Here is a 14,536-nt window from a genome sequence, read left to right on the forward strand (position 1 = left end):
TTAATCACTGCTCTAAAATAAGACACCACGTGAACAGGCTGCCTGAGTCCTTGAGTTCTTAACCTTCTGATGAATGAACATTTTAAGCTTGTGTTCAGTATCAACTGTCCTTTCTAGCAACTTGAAATCTCCATCTTTATTAATATTTGATAATGTTCCATAAGAACCACTTTAAAAAAATAAAAATAAAAGTATGCAAGATGCTACAGCTCTGGAACATAAATTCCTCTATTCAGAGCGGGGAAGATTTTAGGAACACTTTAAATTTTGGGTCAATTTGAAGCAACATAATAGGTACGTGATTCTCAAAACCTAACATCAGCACTTTTTGAAAATCAGGCCCCTTCACAGGCCTGTTGACAGCAATTCTGGGCCCCAAGACAGAACATTCAATGGGCCCTCTCTTAACATACACACATGCCACGCCCGTATGGATATGGTCCCCCCTACATTTGGACAGCACTATGCCTGTGCTGGCTGGGGCCCAGCAAGCTGCTGGTTGTGCTTCTGTGCATGCCCTTCTAGCAAAGCCAGGGCTTCCACATGCCTGCCTGGGATGGTTGCCAACTGTCTAATCACACAAACCAAAGACCCTTGCTGCCTCCTTTTTGAGGTCATGCCCCTGTCTCTCACCTTTTCTGAGGTCCCACTCCCACTTATTCCATCCCCACTCCTTGCTTGCTTTCCCCCACCTTCACTCACTCTCACTAGGATAGGGCAAGGTTTGGGGTGCAGAAAGGGATTTGGGCTCTGGGAGGGAGTTTGGGTGCAAGTTCTGGGAGGGGATTGCAGTGCATGGGGGCAGTGTTTACCTCTGGCAGCTTATCAAAGTGAATGGCATACCACTCTGGAGGCAGCTCCTAGGTGGCAGGCAGGGGTCTCCACAGACTACTGCCTATTGGCACTACTCTCACAGTTCCCATTGGCAGCAGTTCCAGGCCAATGGGAGCTACAGAATCAGCTCTTGGAGTGGTAGCAGCATGTAGAAATCCCCTTTCCCCGCTCTCCCAGGCTGCAGAGACATGCCATGCTTCCAGCAGGGACAAACAGGAAGTCTGGGATGCAGCGAGGGCAAACAGGAAGTCTGCCGTACCCCAGTGCACTGCTGGCAGCGACAGTGGCAGCTGAGTGTCCCCAGGCTCTTTTAAATTACCCAAGCCCCTGGGCAACTGTCCTCTCCTTGAAGGGGCCTGCCCCTTCAAAAGTTTTAACTGGGCACTCAAAATAATCTGTTAAAATCTCAACTAAAATAGATCCATATGCACAGGTGGTAACAAATAAGCGAAGCTCTCTCATGCTGTCCTACCAGCATGACCAAAACCAGAATCAGACAGACTATTAGCTTAGGGGGTAAATAAAACTCTAAATACTTGGCGCCTCAGGCACATTTGGTAGCAATTTTCTGCCTCTTTTTGCTCATGTAATAAAAGGCACATAAGGAACAGAGCGAGCAATTTTCCTACAAAGACAACTTCTTTCTTTGATGATTACTCCAGTAGTTGCCAGAGGTTACCAGTCTTATCAGAATGAGATTTAGGTTATATCTATACCATTCATCAAATCCGTGCCATGGTAAGGTACACAGTTAGCCACACACTGTTGCCAGGAGCGTGCTCTCATGTTGAACAAATAAAACCACCCCAAATGATGGGAAGAAGCTTCACGAGGAATGTGTTTTCTAACTCCTCACCCATCAAAATTATTGCCCACCCCTGGTTTAGTACGTCTCCATTTAGACCAGTGTTTCTTAAACTGTGTTCAAACAGAATTCAAAATGGCCACCCTTAAAGGGGCAGGCAAGTTTTTTTTTCCTCAATAACTTTCCCCCAACCCATTACCCTCCTTGGTATTCCCCATAAACAATTTTTATTGTTTGGTGTTCCTCAGTCTTAAAACGTTTAAGAAACACTGATTTAGACCATTTTCTCTAGCATGCTTCTCTCTTCAGGATTATATTCACAACATGGTTAAATTTTCTGCAAGAAAATTAATTTAAAAACAAAAAGACAAAAGCAAATGATTGTTTCTGTATTCACTATTAAAGTTATTATGAAAGTCTTAAATACATGTTTTATTCAATCTAGCTAGATACTTTGAGATACAGTTTTCTTACTTTGGGTACCTCCAGCAGGAGCAGCAGGCAGGAAACCCTCTTTCATTCCCACATAGACCAAGCATTCCAGAGACGTCCTCCAAGGAGTTATTTATTGTCAAGTTCAGGCAAGATCTCAACAACAGTAATTTAGTACCTGAATACAGACTCACCTGAGGAAAAAGTGATCTGTTCATCTGCTCCTGTAAGGCTTGCCTCAGCTGGTTCACGTCCTTTTCCAATTTCAGATACTCATTCCATGCATTTTCCATTTCCTGTTGTCAAAGAAAAAGGCTTCAATGAAATCCTACAATAAGCAATAAAAATAAATGCAGCATTCTATCCCTGATCCAATTCATCAAATAAACATGTTCTAAGAATTAATTTGTTCCAATGAAAAGAGAATAAATGATCTGTTCTGCACAGAATGTAAATGTAGGAGCTTGACATGAAGCATTGGCTTAAATGCTTTACTAGGTTGCTTTACCAGAGTTCAGAATCTTTGAACTTTTTTAGCAATATGCAAACATAGAATACTCTACTAGTTATTTAAGGACGAAATAGGAGTTCAAAGGAATCTAGGCAATGATATGAACTTTTGAAAGAAGACAATACCCTGGTCAGATTCTGTAATGTGTAAAACAGAACAACATACATTAATGTGATCTATGCCATCAACTGCCAGAGGATTTATGGACACACAACAGATATTAGAAATAGTAACACACATAAACCTGCAGGCAAACATTGTAATCTGCCTGGATACTCACGAATGGATTTAAAAGGAGCCATTCTTCCTCAACGGACTTTCACAAGCCAATTACAGAGAGAGTGCAGAATTGATCTTTATGTGCAAATCTGACACTGTCTCCCTTGGCCTGAACAAAGACTTGAACTGGTTAACATACAGCCGGTCCCCGAGTTGCAAATGGTCGACTTATGACTGTTCATAGTTATGACCGAAGCTGTCGTAAATGGCGGACCCCGAGTTACGAATGTGATCCATGCTTACGAACAGCACGGTTGCGTGTAATTCTATGGGGTCCGACTTACAAACAAACCGAGTTACGACCAATTGCTTGGTCCGTAACCGGTTCGTAAGTCAGAGATAGGCTGTATTGTAAAGCCAGCTTTCCTTGCATTCAACACCCTACTGACATATTCAAAGATGCCATAAGAGAGGTCCAACTTAAATGTATACCCCAAATTAAAAAGCACAGTAAGAGAACCAAAAAACGTGCCACAATGGCTTAACAACCAAGTAAAAGCAGCACTGATAGATAAAAATGCATTGTTTAAAAAGTGGAAGTTAAATCCTAGTGTGGAAAATAGAAAAGGGCATAAACTCTATCCAATTAAGTGTAAATATATATAATAAGAAAAGCCAAAAAGGAGTTTGGAGAACAGCTAGCCAAAAACTCAAAAATTAATAGCAAAATGTTTTTTAAGTGCATCAGAAACATGAAGCCTGCTAAGCAACTAGTGAGGCCATGGGACAATCGAGATGCTAAAGGAGCACTCAAAGATGATACGGTCATTGTGAGAAATTAAATAAATTATTTGCTTCAGTTTTCACAGCTGAGGATGTTAGGGAGATTCCCAAACCTGAGCCATTTTTTTAGGTGACAAATCTGAGGAATTGTCCCAGATTGAGCATTAGAGGAGGTTTTGCAACAAATTGATAAACTTAAAAGTTAACCAGTTTTACTTGTTACTTGAATGCGAGATGGCATTCACCCAAGAGTTCTGAAAGAACTCAAAAGTGAAATTGTAGAACTATTAACTGTGCTTTGTAATCTATCCTTCAAATCATCTTCTGAACCTAATGACTGGAAGATAGTTAATGTAACACCAATATTTTAAAAGGACTCTAGAGGTGATTCTGGCAATTACAGACTGGTCAGTCTAATGTCAAATTAGTTGAAACTATAGTAAAGAATAGAGTTGTCAGACACATAGAGGAACATTGGTTGTGGAAAAGTCAACATGGTTTCTGTAAAGGGAAGTCATGCCTTACTAATTTAATAGAGTTCTTTGAGGGGTCAACAAGCATGTGAATAAGGGGGATAATAGAGTTACTTACTCTGTGCAGTAACAGGAGTTTTTCGAGATGTATGTCTCTGTGGATGCTCCAGTCTGGGGTGCTGGTGCATCCTCATGCCAGTCACAGGAGATTTTTTCTAGCATTGCCCTGCTGTGCCCCTCATGGCCAGCAACATCTACTCGTGCTGTTGGTGTTCGTTAAGCGCGCGTGTGGCACGGCGCCTCCATTTCCTATCTACCTTAGTTGTAGCTGTGGGGACGATCCAATGTAGGGGAAGGAGGGAGGGTAGTGGATCACCCACGGGGACACATCCTGAAGAATTCCCATTACTGCACAGGGAGTAACTCTTTTCTTCTTTGAGTAATGTGGGTGCTCCACTCTGGGCGACTATACAGCAGTGTCCGTATTGTGGAGGCTGGTTTGGAGCCCTGCCCCAGAAATTGCAGAGAGCACCACCTGTCTCTCTGATGTTGCTGGAGCAATACTAGAGGTAAGAGCATAATGTTTTGCGAAGGTATGTTTGGAGGACCAAGTTGCAGCCTTACAAATCTCTTCTAGCAAGATGTTGTTCAGGAAGGCTGTGGTCTGGTGGAATGCACTGTTATAGTTGGTGGCGGTTGCTTGTTGTGAATGGTGTAACAACTGTGTATACAAGAAGATATCCATTTGGATTTTCTTTGAGAGGAGATGGCTTGACCCTTTGAGCGTTCTGCGAATGATAAGAGAGTCTTGTTGACTTCCTCCAGGGTTTCATTCGGTCAAGGTAGAAGCCAAGCATCCGACTGACATCTAAGGTTTATAATGAAGCTTGGGTTGGATCGGCAGGGGTGGCCTGTGAGTATAGGCCATCTCGGCGGTCGCCTAGGTCACTACCTTCAATGGGGCGCCTGATGATTATGTTATGCCATTGACGGTTGTGCAGGTGGGGGTGTCAATCGCACTTTCCGCTTGGGGCGCCAGCTGCCGCAGCAGGCCTCAAGCCACTCCTGTGGATCGGTATGTGGTTTAAGGTAAAACGCAGGTAAGTGTATGGGTCCATTGATATAAAAAGGGTGTTGGAACTTTTGAGAAGAATTTAGGCCGGGGTCGGAGGGTTACTCTGTCCTTAGTGAAAACCATAGAGGGTAAATCAGACATCAGTGCTGCCATCTTACCTACTCTCCTGCTGGAGATGATGGTTATTAGAAATGCCACTTTTACTGAGAGATGTAACCACAAACAGGTCCCTAATGGCTTAAGGGTGGTTTGGTTAGGCTCTTTAGCACATGATTAAGGTCCCAAATGGGTGTTGGTGGACGCACAGAAGGGAAAGGCTGAGATTGTCACAGCATGAACTTTTACTGTGCTAAAAGATAGTCCTACCTCGCGTAGTTCTAATAGGTAGTAGAATATCATTGATAGGGAAGTCGTATTGGGTGTGATGTGATGGTTCTGCTTTACCCATTCGGAGAACCTCATCCATTTATAAGTGTATATTTTCCTAGTAAATTCTCTCCTACTGTTAATAAGTATCTTTTTTACTCTGTCTGAACAGGTAACTTCGGCATCACGAAGCCATGTAGGAGCCATGTCTTGAGGTGGAATTTCACTGGATTAGGATGGAGAATTTTGTCATGACATTGAGTCAAGAGGTTGCAACATGGAGGGAATACATGGGGATCAGCAATGATCAATCTCTGTAGGTATGGGAACCAGGTTTGTCTGGACCATGATGGTGTGACAAGAATTACTTGTGCTTGATCTTGTCTGATTTTTATGATCACGTTGTGGAACATAGGTAATGGTGGGAATGCGTATAGGAGGAGGGTGTCCCACTTTAAGAGGAAAGCATCCCTTATAGAGGCTCTGTCCAGCACCACCCTGGAGCAGAATAGGTGGCACTTTTGGTAGGACTTGGTTGCGAACAGGTCTATCTCGGGCTGACCCCATTTGTGAAAGACAACTCTGAGGGCTTGAGTGTCCAGTTCCCATTTGTGCTGGTTTGAAAAAACCTGGCTGAGATTGTCCGCCTACACATAGAGTGTGCCAGGAACGTAAGTGGCCATGGGGCTGACACAATGCACAATGCACCAATTCCACAGTTTCAAGGCCTCTATACAAAGAAAAATAGATTGGGCTCCACCTTGCCAATTAATGTAGTACATATATGCTGTATTGTCTGTCAAGATGTTGACTGTTCTGGGAGCAATGAATGGCAGAAAATGATAGCAGGCATGTTGCACCACTCTGAGCTCGAGAAGGCAGATGTGGAGCATCTGTTCATGGTTAGACCGTTTTCCCTATACTATCTGGGCTCCGAGGTGAGCGCTCCACCCCACGAGAGAAGTGTCTGTTGTGAAGAATAACTGGGAGCAGGCTGCTGAAAGGAGACTTTGTGCAGCATATTCTATGGTGGAGTCCACCACTTCAATGACGTTAGAACATGTTGTGGTATAGTGACAATTTTGTATAGCGTCCCTGGTGGAGATGTAAACCATGGTGAGCCACGCTTGTAAGCATCTCATGTGTAATCTGGCTAATCTTACCTCTTATGTGCCCAAGATTTTGAGGCATTCATGCACAGTCATGATTAGCATTATAAGTGTAGCAGAGATGAGGGCTGAGAGAGTGTTGAATGTGTGCCAAGGTAAAATGGCTGTAGCCTTTGTTGAATCTAGGCAAGCTCCTATGAATTCTAAAGTTTGTTCTGGATGGAGTGTGGATTTTTGGTAATTTATATGGAATCCAAGGCTGAGTAAAAGTGAAATAGTTTTGCTGACTTGGGTCTCTTGGAATGACATACCTTTTATGAGGCAGTCATCTAGGTAGGGAAAAATTATTACTCTCAGCCATTGTAGATGTGCTGTTACAATAACTAGAGTCTTTGAGAAAACCCTCAGTGCTGTGGAAAGACCAAATGGGAGGACTTGATATTGGTAATGTTTCGTGCCTACTAGGAAGTGTAAAAAGCATCTGTGGGCTGGATGGATCGTTATGTGAAAATAGGCATCCTGGAGGTCAAGGGCCGAGACCCAATCCCCGTGATCCAATGCAGGTATGGTAGTAGCTAGCTTTACCATCTTGAATCTCTTGTATGTTATATTTGTGGAGTCTCCTGAGATCTAAAATGGGCCTCCATCTGCCCGTTTTCTTCTGAGAGAGAAAATACTTGGAATAGAAACCCCTCCCCTCGATGGATGCTGGAATTGGTTCTATTGCTCCTATTTGTAGAAGGTGTTGTATTTCTTGTTAGGGCAGGAGCTCCTGAGAGCAGATGGGGAAGGGGGACAAGCGGGAGGAATGGAGATGAAGGAGATGGAGTAGACCACCTTGATAATCTCTAAGACACAGCAGTCTGACATTATTTCTGTCCATTGTTGTAGAAAGGACCGTAACCGATGAGTGAATTGGAGGTTGGATGGTAATGTCGGTGTAGCGATGAGGATTTCTCTGGGCCTCGACCGCACTTTCAAATTTGCTGCTGGACATGGAAGGTTGAGTCGTCAAGGGTTGTTGTTGGCATTGAGGTCTATGTCTCTGTTGTTTATGTCTCTGTCTAAAGTCATACCTTATCATGTCTGTACAGTTCTCTGGGTTGTGAGTAATTGTATCTCAATCTCTTGTTCGGTGGTGTATACACTCCCAGGGTTCTCAAGGTTATGCGTGAGTCCTGCACTCTATGAAGGACTTCATTCATCTTTTCTGCAAACAGGTTGGCTCTCTAAAAGGGGAGGTCCTCGAGTTTCAGATGCAGCTCCCTTAGGATTCCCAACACCTGGAGCTATGAGGCTCTGTGAATCACAACAGCTGTTGAAGTGGTCCAGGCCACAGTGTCTGCTACATCCATGGCTGACTCATGGGTGATAGTGTGGCCCTCTTGAATGATGCTGTTCAGTTGGGGACATTTCTGTTCCAGTAGGAACTATGAGAGCTCCTGGAGCTGTGAATAACTGCAGTAGTCATTGTTGGCAAGCATGCTGTGTAATTTATGACTCTGAGCTGAAATTTTGCCAAGAAATCATAGAATCATAGGACTGGAAGGGACCTCGAGAGGTCATCGAGTCTAGCCCCCCGCCCTCAAGGCAGGACCAAGCTCTGTCTACTCCATCCCTGACAGATGTCTATCTAACCTGTTCTTAAATATCTCCAGAGAGGGAGATTCCACCACCTCCCTTAGCAATTTATTCCAATATTTGACCACCCTGACAGTTAGGAATTTTTTCCTAATGTCCAATCTAAACCTCCCTTGCTGCACTTTAAGCCCATTACTCCTTGTCCTGTCCTCAGAAACCAAGAGGAACAAATTTTCTCCTTCCTCCTTGTGACACCCTTTTAGATATTTGAAAACCGCTATCATGTCCCCCCTTAATCTTCTTTTTTCCAAACTAAACAAGCCCAGTTCATGAAGCCTGGCTTTATAGGTCTTGTTCTCTAGACCTTTAATCATTCTTGTCGCTCTTCTCTGTACCCTTTCCAATTTCTCCACATCTTTCTTGAAATGTGGCGCCCAGAACTGGACACAGTACTCCAGCTGAGGCCTAACTAGTGCAGAGTAGAGCGGCAGAATGAGTTTTGCTTACAACACACCTGTTGATACAACCTAGAATCATATTTGCTTTTTTTGCAGCAGCATCACACTGTTGACTCATATTCAACTTGTGGTCCACTATGACCCCTAGATCCCTTTCCGCCATGCTCCTTCCTAGACAGTCGCTTCCCATCTTGTATGTATGGAACTGATTGTTCCTTCCTAAGTGGAGCACTTTGCATTTCTCTTTATTAAACTTTATTCTGTTTACCTCTGACCATTTCTCTAACTTACTAAGGTCATTTTGAATTATGTCCCTATCCTCCAAAGAAGTTGCAACCCCACCCAGTTTGGTATCATCTGCAAACTTAATAAGCGTACTCTCTATCCCAATATCTACATCATTGATGAAGATATTGAACAGTACGGGTCCCAAAACAGACCCTTGCGGAACTCCACTTGTTATCCCTTTCCAGCAGGATTTAGCAACGTTAACAACTCCTCTCTGACTACGGTTATCCAGCCAAATATGTACCCACCTTATCGTGGCCCTATCTAAGTTATATTTGCCTAGTTTATCAATAAGAATATCATGCGAGACCGTATCAAATGCCTCACTAAAGTCTAGGTATATGACATCCACCGCTTCTCCCTTATCCACAAGGCTCGTTATCCTATCAAAGAAAGCTATCAGATTAGTTTGGCATGACTTGTTCTTCACAAACCCATGCTGGCTATTCCCTATCACTTTATTACCTTCCAAGTGTTTGCATATGATTTTCTTAATTACCTGCTCCATTATCTTCCCTGGGACAGACGTTAAACTGACCGGTCTGTAGTTTCCTGGGTTGTTCTTATTTCCCTTTTTATAGATGGGCACAATATTTGCCCTTTTCCAGTCTTCTGGAATCTCCCCTGTCTTCCATGATTTTTCAAAGATCATAGCTAAAGGCTCAGATACCTCCTCTATCAGCTCCTTGAGTATCCTGGGATGCATTTCATCAGGACCTGGTGACTTGCTGACATCTAACTTTCCTAAGTGATTTTTAACTTGTTCTTTGTGTATCCTATCTTCTAAACTTACCCTCTCTCTGCTTGTATTCACTACGTTAGGCACACCTCCAGACTTCTCAGTGAAGACCGAAACAAAGAAGTCATTGAGCATCTCCGCCATTTCCAAGTTTCCTGTTACTGCTTCTCCCTCCTCACTGAGCAGTGGGCCTACCCTGTCCTTGGTCTTCCTCTTGCTTCTCATGTATTTATAAAAGGTCTTGTTTCCCTTTATGCCTGTAGCTAGTTTGATCTCATTTTGTGCCTTTGCCTTTCTAATCTTGCCCCTGCATTCCCGTGTTGCTTGCCTATATTCATCCTTTGTTATTTGTCCTAGTTTCCATAGATCTTTCTACTCAGGATGTCTAATTGTTTGTGATCCTTGTCTTGGGGAGTGAACCTAAGGGAGAATAAAAAAAAATCCATTCCCTTGGTGGGAACAAAGTATTTCCTGTCAGCCCTCTTGTTAGTAAGGGTGACAGATGCCTGCATCTGCCAGATGTTCTTCACAGGGTCCATGATGGCCTCATCCATGGAAGAGCAATCCTAGAAGAGGTGGCAGGGCAGGCTGGAGAGTGTGGAGGAACTTGTATTGCTCTTCTTGGACCTTTTGAAGATCTAGTTTTGAGCAGAAGCCACCCTCTTAAAACTGATCTTGAAACTGTCTGATATTGTCCACTGGAGGAGGGATGGTTGGGATTATGGCTTCATCAGGAGATGAGGACAAGTTGTGCAGAGTGAGGATGTTCTGGGGAGGTTAGTGCTGTGTCCTGAGGTGTAGGCTGTAGGGAATGTAACTATTTCTTGACTGGTGTAGTGGCAGGACTGTGGGAGGACTAGGTGTCTCAGGAGGGCCATTGGGCAGGGTGTAGAGGCAGCAGTGTGGCTAATGAGGGCCATACCAGTGTGGTGGTGGTGAACCATGCAGTGTTCTTGTGGAGTGGGACTTCCATGGAGGATGCCTTTGTGTGGGAGAAGAGTGCTGTGATGAAAAGCGGCTATGTTGCCCCATTTCAGCCTCACTGAGGGAGAGAAATAGGGCTGGAGAGCGAGGCAAGTGGACTGATCTCACCAAAGTAGTTGGGGAGCATGGTGCTGAAGCCCCACGATCTGTCTAGGGTGGACTTTGATCGGTGCCACAACAATTCGAATTGTGCTTGGTGCTGATGGTGCCATAGGCGTTGGAACTCTGGGAGGGGGCATCTAAGAATGGGGTTTCTTTGGTGCTGTCTCCTGTGCCATCTCCGGCAATGACTTCTGATGAGAACAATAGTGCTGATGACTTATGCTTGGGCTTAGAGTGGACCCTTCTGTGCAACACCAAATGTTTAGATGGTGTCATGCTTGTCGTCAATGCTCATGCTGGCTGAGCTTGGTGCCAGAGGCAGTGATTTTGCCGGAGGGACCCATGGCTTCACTTTCACTTTGTCAGAGGAGGTAGAGGGATGACTTCTGTCCATACCTCTGTTCTTGTCCCCATTCTTGGCTCTGGCGGGGAGAGTCATCACATGAAGGTTGAAGCGACTTCTTGTAGAGATAAGTTTTGAGTCTGTTAGTGCGGAACACTTCTGTGCCATTTGTGCCTCTCATAGGCACTTTATACAGGAGGCATGGCCATCTGATGCTGGCATGGCCTCTCGGCAGGAGTCACAACATTTGAAGCCTGGGAGCCAGGCATGCTGAACAGAGGGATTTTTTTGAAGGGGTTTTATTTTTATTTTTTTTGGACAAACAGGAAGTGGAGGAGTCAAACCTTGGATAAAGGGAAAAAACCTGAAGAGATTTAATGACTTTTTGTACTTTCAGGTGAAGAAAGGGAGAGTAAAGGGAAGCTCTGTCTACTGCTGAGGACGGCAGAGAAAGAATTAAGGAGCCACACCATGCATGTACCTAACAGACACCAATGGCATGAGGAGAAGCTACTGCATGCGCGACGCAGCAGGGTACTGAAAAATCTCCAGTTGCCAGTGTTGAGGACACACCCTCACTTCACAATGGAGCATCCGCGGGGACATCACTCGAAGAGGAACCAGTGGATATAGTATGCTTAGGCTTTCCAGAAAGCTTTTGACAAGGTCCCTCACCAAAGCTTTTAAGTAAACTAAGTTTTCATGAGCTAAGAGGGAAGGTCCTCTCATGGAATGATAACCGGTTAAAAGACAGGAAATGAAGGGTAAAAATAAATGATCAGTTCTCAGAATGGAGAGAGGTAACTAGTGGTGAACTCCAAGGGTCTGCTACTGAGACCAATCCTATTCAACATATTTATAAATGATATGGAGAAAGGGGTACACAGTGCGGAGGTAAAATTTTCAACTACACTGCCCAAGATAGTTAAGAACAAAGCAAACTGTAAAGAGCTTCAAAAGGATCCCCCAAAACTAGGTGACTGGGCAACAAAATAGCAAATTAATTTTAATGTTGATAAATGCGAAGTAATCCACATGGAAAAATAATCCCAACTATACATACAAATTGACAAGGACTAATTTAACTATGACCACTCAAGAGAGAGATCTTGGAGTCATTGTGGATAGTTCTCTCAAAACATCCACTCAATGTGCAGCAGCAGTCAAAAATGCAAATAGAATGTTAGGAATCATTAAAAAAGAGATAGAGAATAAGATAGATTCTCTATAAGTATCCATGGTACGCCCACATACTGAATACTGCATATTATAGATGTGGTCATCTCATCGCGAAAAAGGACATATTGGCATTGAAAAAGGTTCAGAAAAGGCCAATAAAATGATTAAGGTTTTGGAACAGGTGTCTTATGAAGAGAGATTAAAAAGTAGGAGACTTTTCATCTTAGAAAAGAGGAAACTAAGAGAGGATATGATAGAGGTCTATAAAATCATGACAGGCATGTAGAAAGTGAATTAGGAAAAGTTATTTACTTGTTCTATAACAAAAACTAGGAGTCACCAAATTAAGTTAATTGGTAGCAGGTTTAAAACAAACAAAAGGAAGTTTTTCTTCATGCAGTGAATAGTCAACCTGTGGAACTCCTTGCCAGAGGATGTTGTGAAGGCCAGGTTCAAAAAAGAACTAGATAAATTCATGGAGGCTAGGTCCATCTATGGCTATTAACCAGGATAGGTAGGAATCGTGTCCCTAGCCTTTGTATGTCAGAGGCTCAAAATGGATGACAGGAGAGGGATCATGTGATGACTACCTGTTCAGTTCACTCCCCCTGGGGCATTTGGCATTGGCCACTGTTGGAAGAGAGGATACTGGGCTAGATGGACCTCTGGTCTGAACCAGCATGGCCGTTCTAAGGTGTCACAGGACTACTCGTTGTTTTTAAACATACATTAAAATATTGGTACAAATTACCAAATATTGGTACAAAGTCACCCCTGATCCTGCTGACATTCTGGAGTTGGAGCCATCCTTAAATTATTACATTATGGCTGATATATGGAGTGTACATTTTGCTATCTGACTTAAAAGAGTGGAAGATTATTTTATTAAGACTCCTCTAAAAACAATGCATCATGTGCAAGCACAAAAAACTGCATATGTGCATGTAAATGATGTACACATTTTAACTTTCTTGACTTATACACACGAGACTTGTGAGTACAATTTTAGATGCAGCTTTCTAAAAACTGGCCTCATGTGCTGTAGAAATTAGGGATTATATGACTAAATATGAAATAGCTGAGGGTTTTAAAATTTCCTTTCCCGTGTGGCTTATTAATGAAACATGAATTTAATTTGATGTGGTGTCTTTCTTAAAGTTTATTCTTATAAGGCTGTGGTAACAGAGAGAGAAGGGAGGGGGGATTCTAGTTAATACTCTAGGGTGAGACCCAACTCCTTTTTCCTTTCAGAGACGTGCCAGGGAATTGAGTTTATATCTGGATAGACAGTGGAGAAAGGAACAAAGATTTACAGTTAAGACTTCTACCCAAAGGACAAATCTGCATGCTTTATTTTCACATTCTGTACATTATCTACATAGTTTTTTAGGACTTAACCCTCTGTAAAGTAATTCATTTTAGTCTACTGCTTTGTTTAACATTTCTTTTGAAGCACTGAACACATACGGTGGATGCCTTGGATATTTCAGCCCGAATATGAATGAGGTCCTCTTGCAAAAGTCTCTGCTGGGAAGAAATTTTTTCTGTATGATGTGGTTGGTCTTTGTACAGTTCCATCTGTCTATGCAAAACCTCCAAAACAGATTCCAACTGGTCCTAAAGAAAAAAGTAAAATAGCAATAGACTTAACATTTGCATGGGTTTGAACTGATTTACTGCTGAAAACATGAAAAATCTCTATCGCTCAAGTATTTTCTCTAAATCACTAGGATCAAGAATTTTTCTTTTACTGAGAGAGCAAAGAAGGAAACAGATTATTGGAAGGTGTGATGCTTTGGGCCAACCACTAACCTTCAGTATAACTGTCATTATAAATCCCTGCTTTAATGTTTATATCTTTTCAAAAACATTAACCAGTGGCGATGAATTTTTTTGTTTAGTTCTGTGCCACTATGTCTGAAAAGTGAGAGAAAAATTCCTTCAGCTGTTTTTGTGTTATGATATTCCTTCCATAATACAGAAAGTTTATTTATTATCCATTAGTATAGACAAATTGGGCAAGAGAGGTTACAATATTCATGGCTGAACTCCAGATTGGGTGAGAGGGGTTACTATATTCAGTGTGGAATTCCAATCTGAATGTGAAAATTAGTTCTATCTAGTCTGCAACTGGCCAACAGTTTAATTTTAAAAAGGATATTTTCGAAACTGCCTCTGAATTTATTCATACCTTTTGGCAGATATGCCAAACTGTAATACAGGTTAATTTATCTACTATAGTCAAACACAGATTT

The 14,536-nt window shown here is 42.7% G+C and overlaps 1 protein-coding gene across 9 annotated transcripts in view; it reads right to left on the reverse strand.

Annotated features, from left to right (window-relative positions):
• Nucleotides 1-14,536, reverse strand: part of PLEKHA7 (pleckstrin homology domain containing A7) — a 291,638-nt gene that overhangs the window by 25,327 nt on the left and 251,775 nt on the right. For all 9 annotated transcript variants that reach the window (XM_089778656.1, XM_075928055.2, XM_089778651.1 and 6 more), the window contains 2 exons: nt 13,749-13,898; nt 2,266-2,367 (listed from right to left, as the gene is read on the reverse strand). In XM_089778656.1, the coding sequence (XP_089634782.1) occupies nt 2,266-2,367; nt 13,749-13,898 (252 nt within the window). The remainder of the gene's footprint in view (nt 1-2,265; nt 2,368-13,748; nt 13,899-14,536) is intronic.

This window comes from Pelodiscus sinensis, chromosome 5, assembly GCF_052426305.1.
Source record: "Pelodiscus sinensis isolate ZL-2025 chromosome 5, ASM5242630v1, whole genome shotgun sequence".
NCBI lineage: Eukaryota > Metazoa > Chordata > Testudines > Trionychidae > Pelodiscus > Pelodiscus sinensis.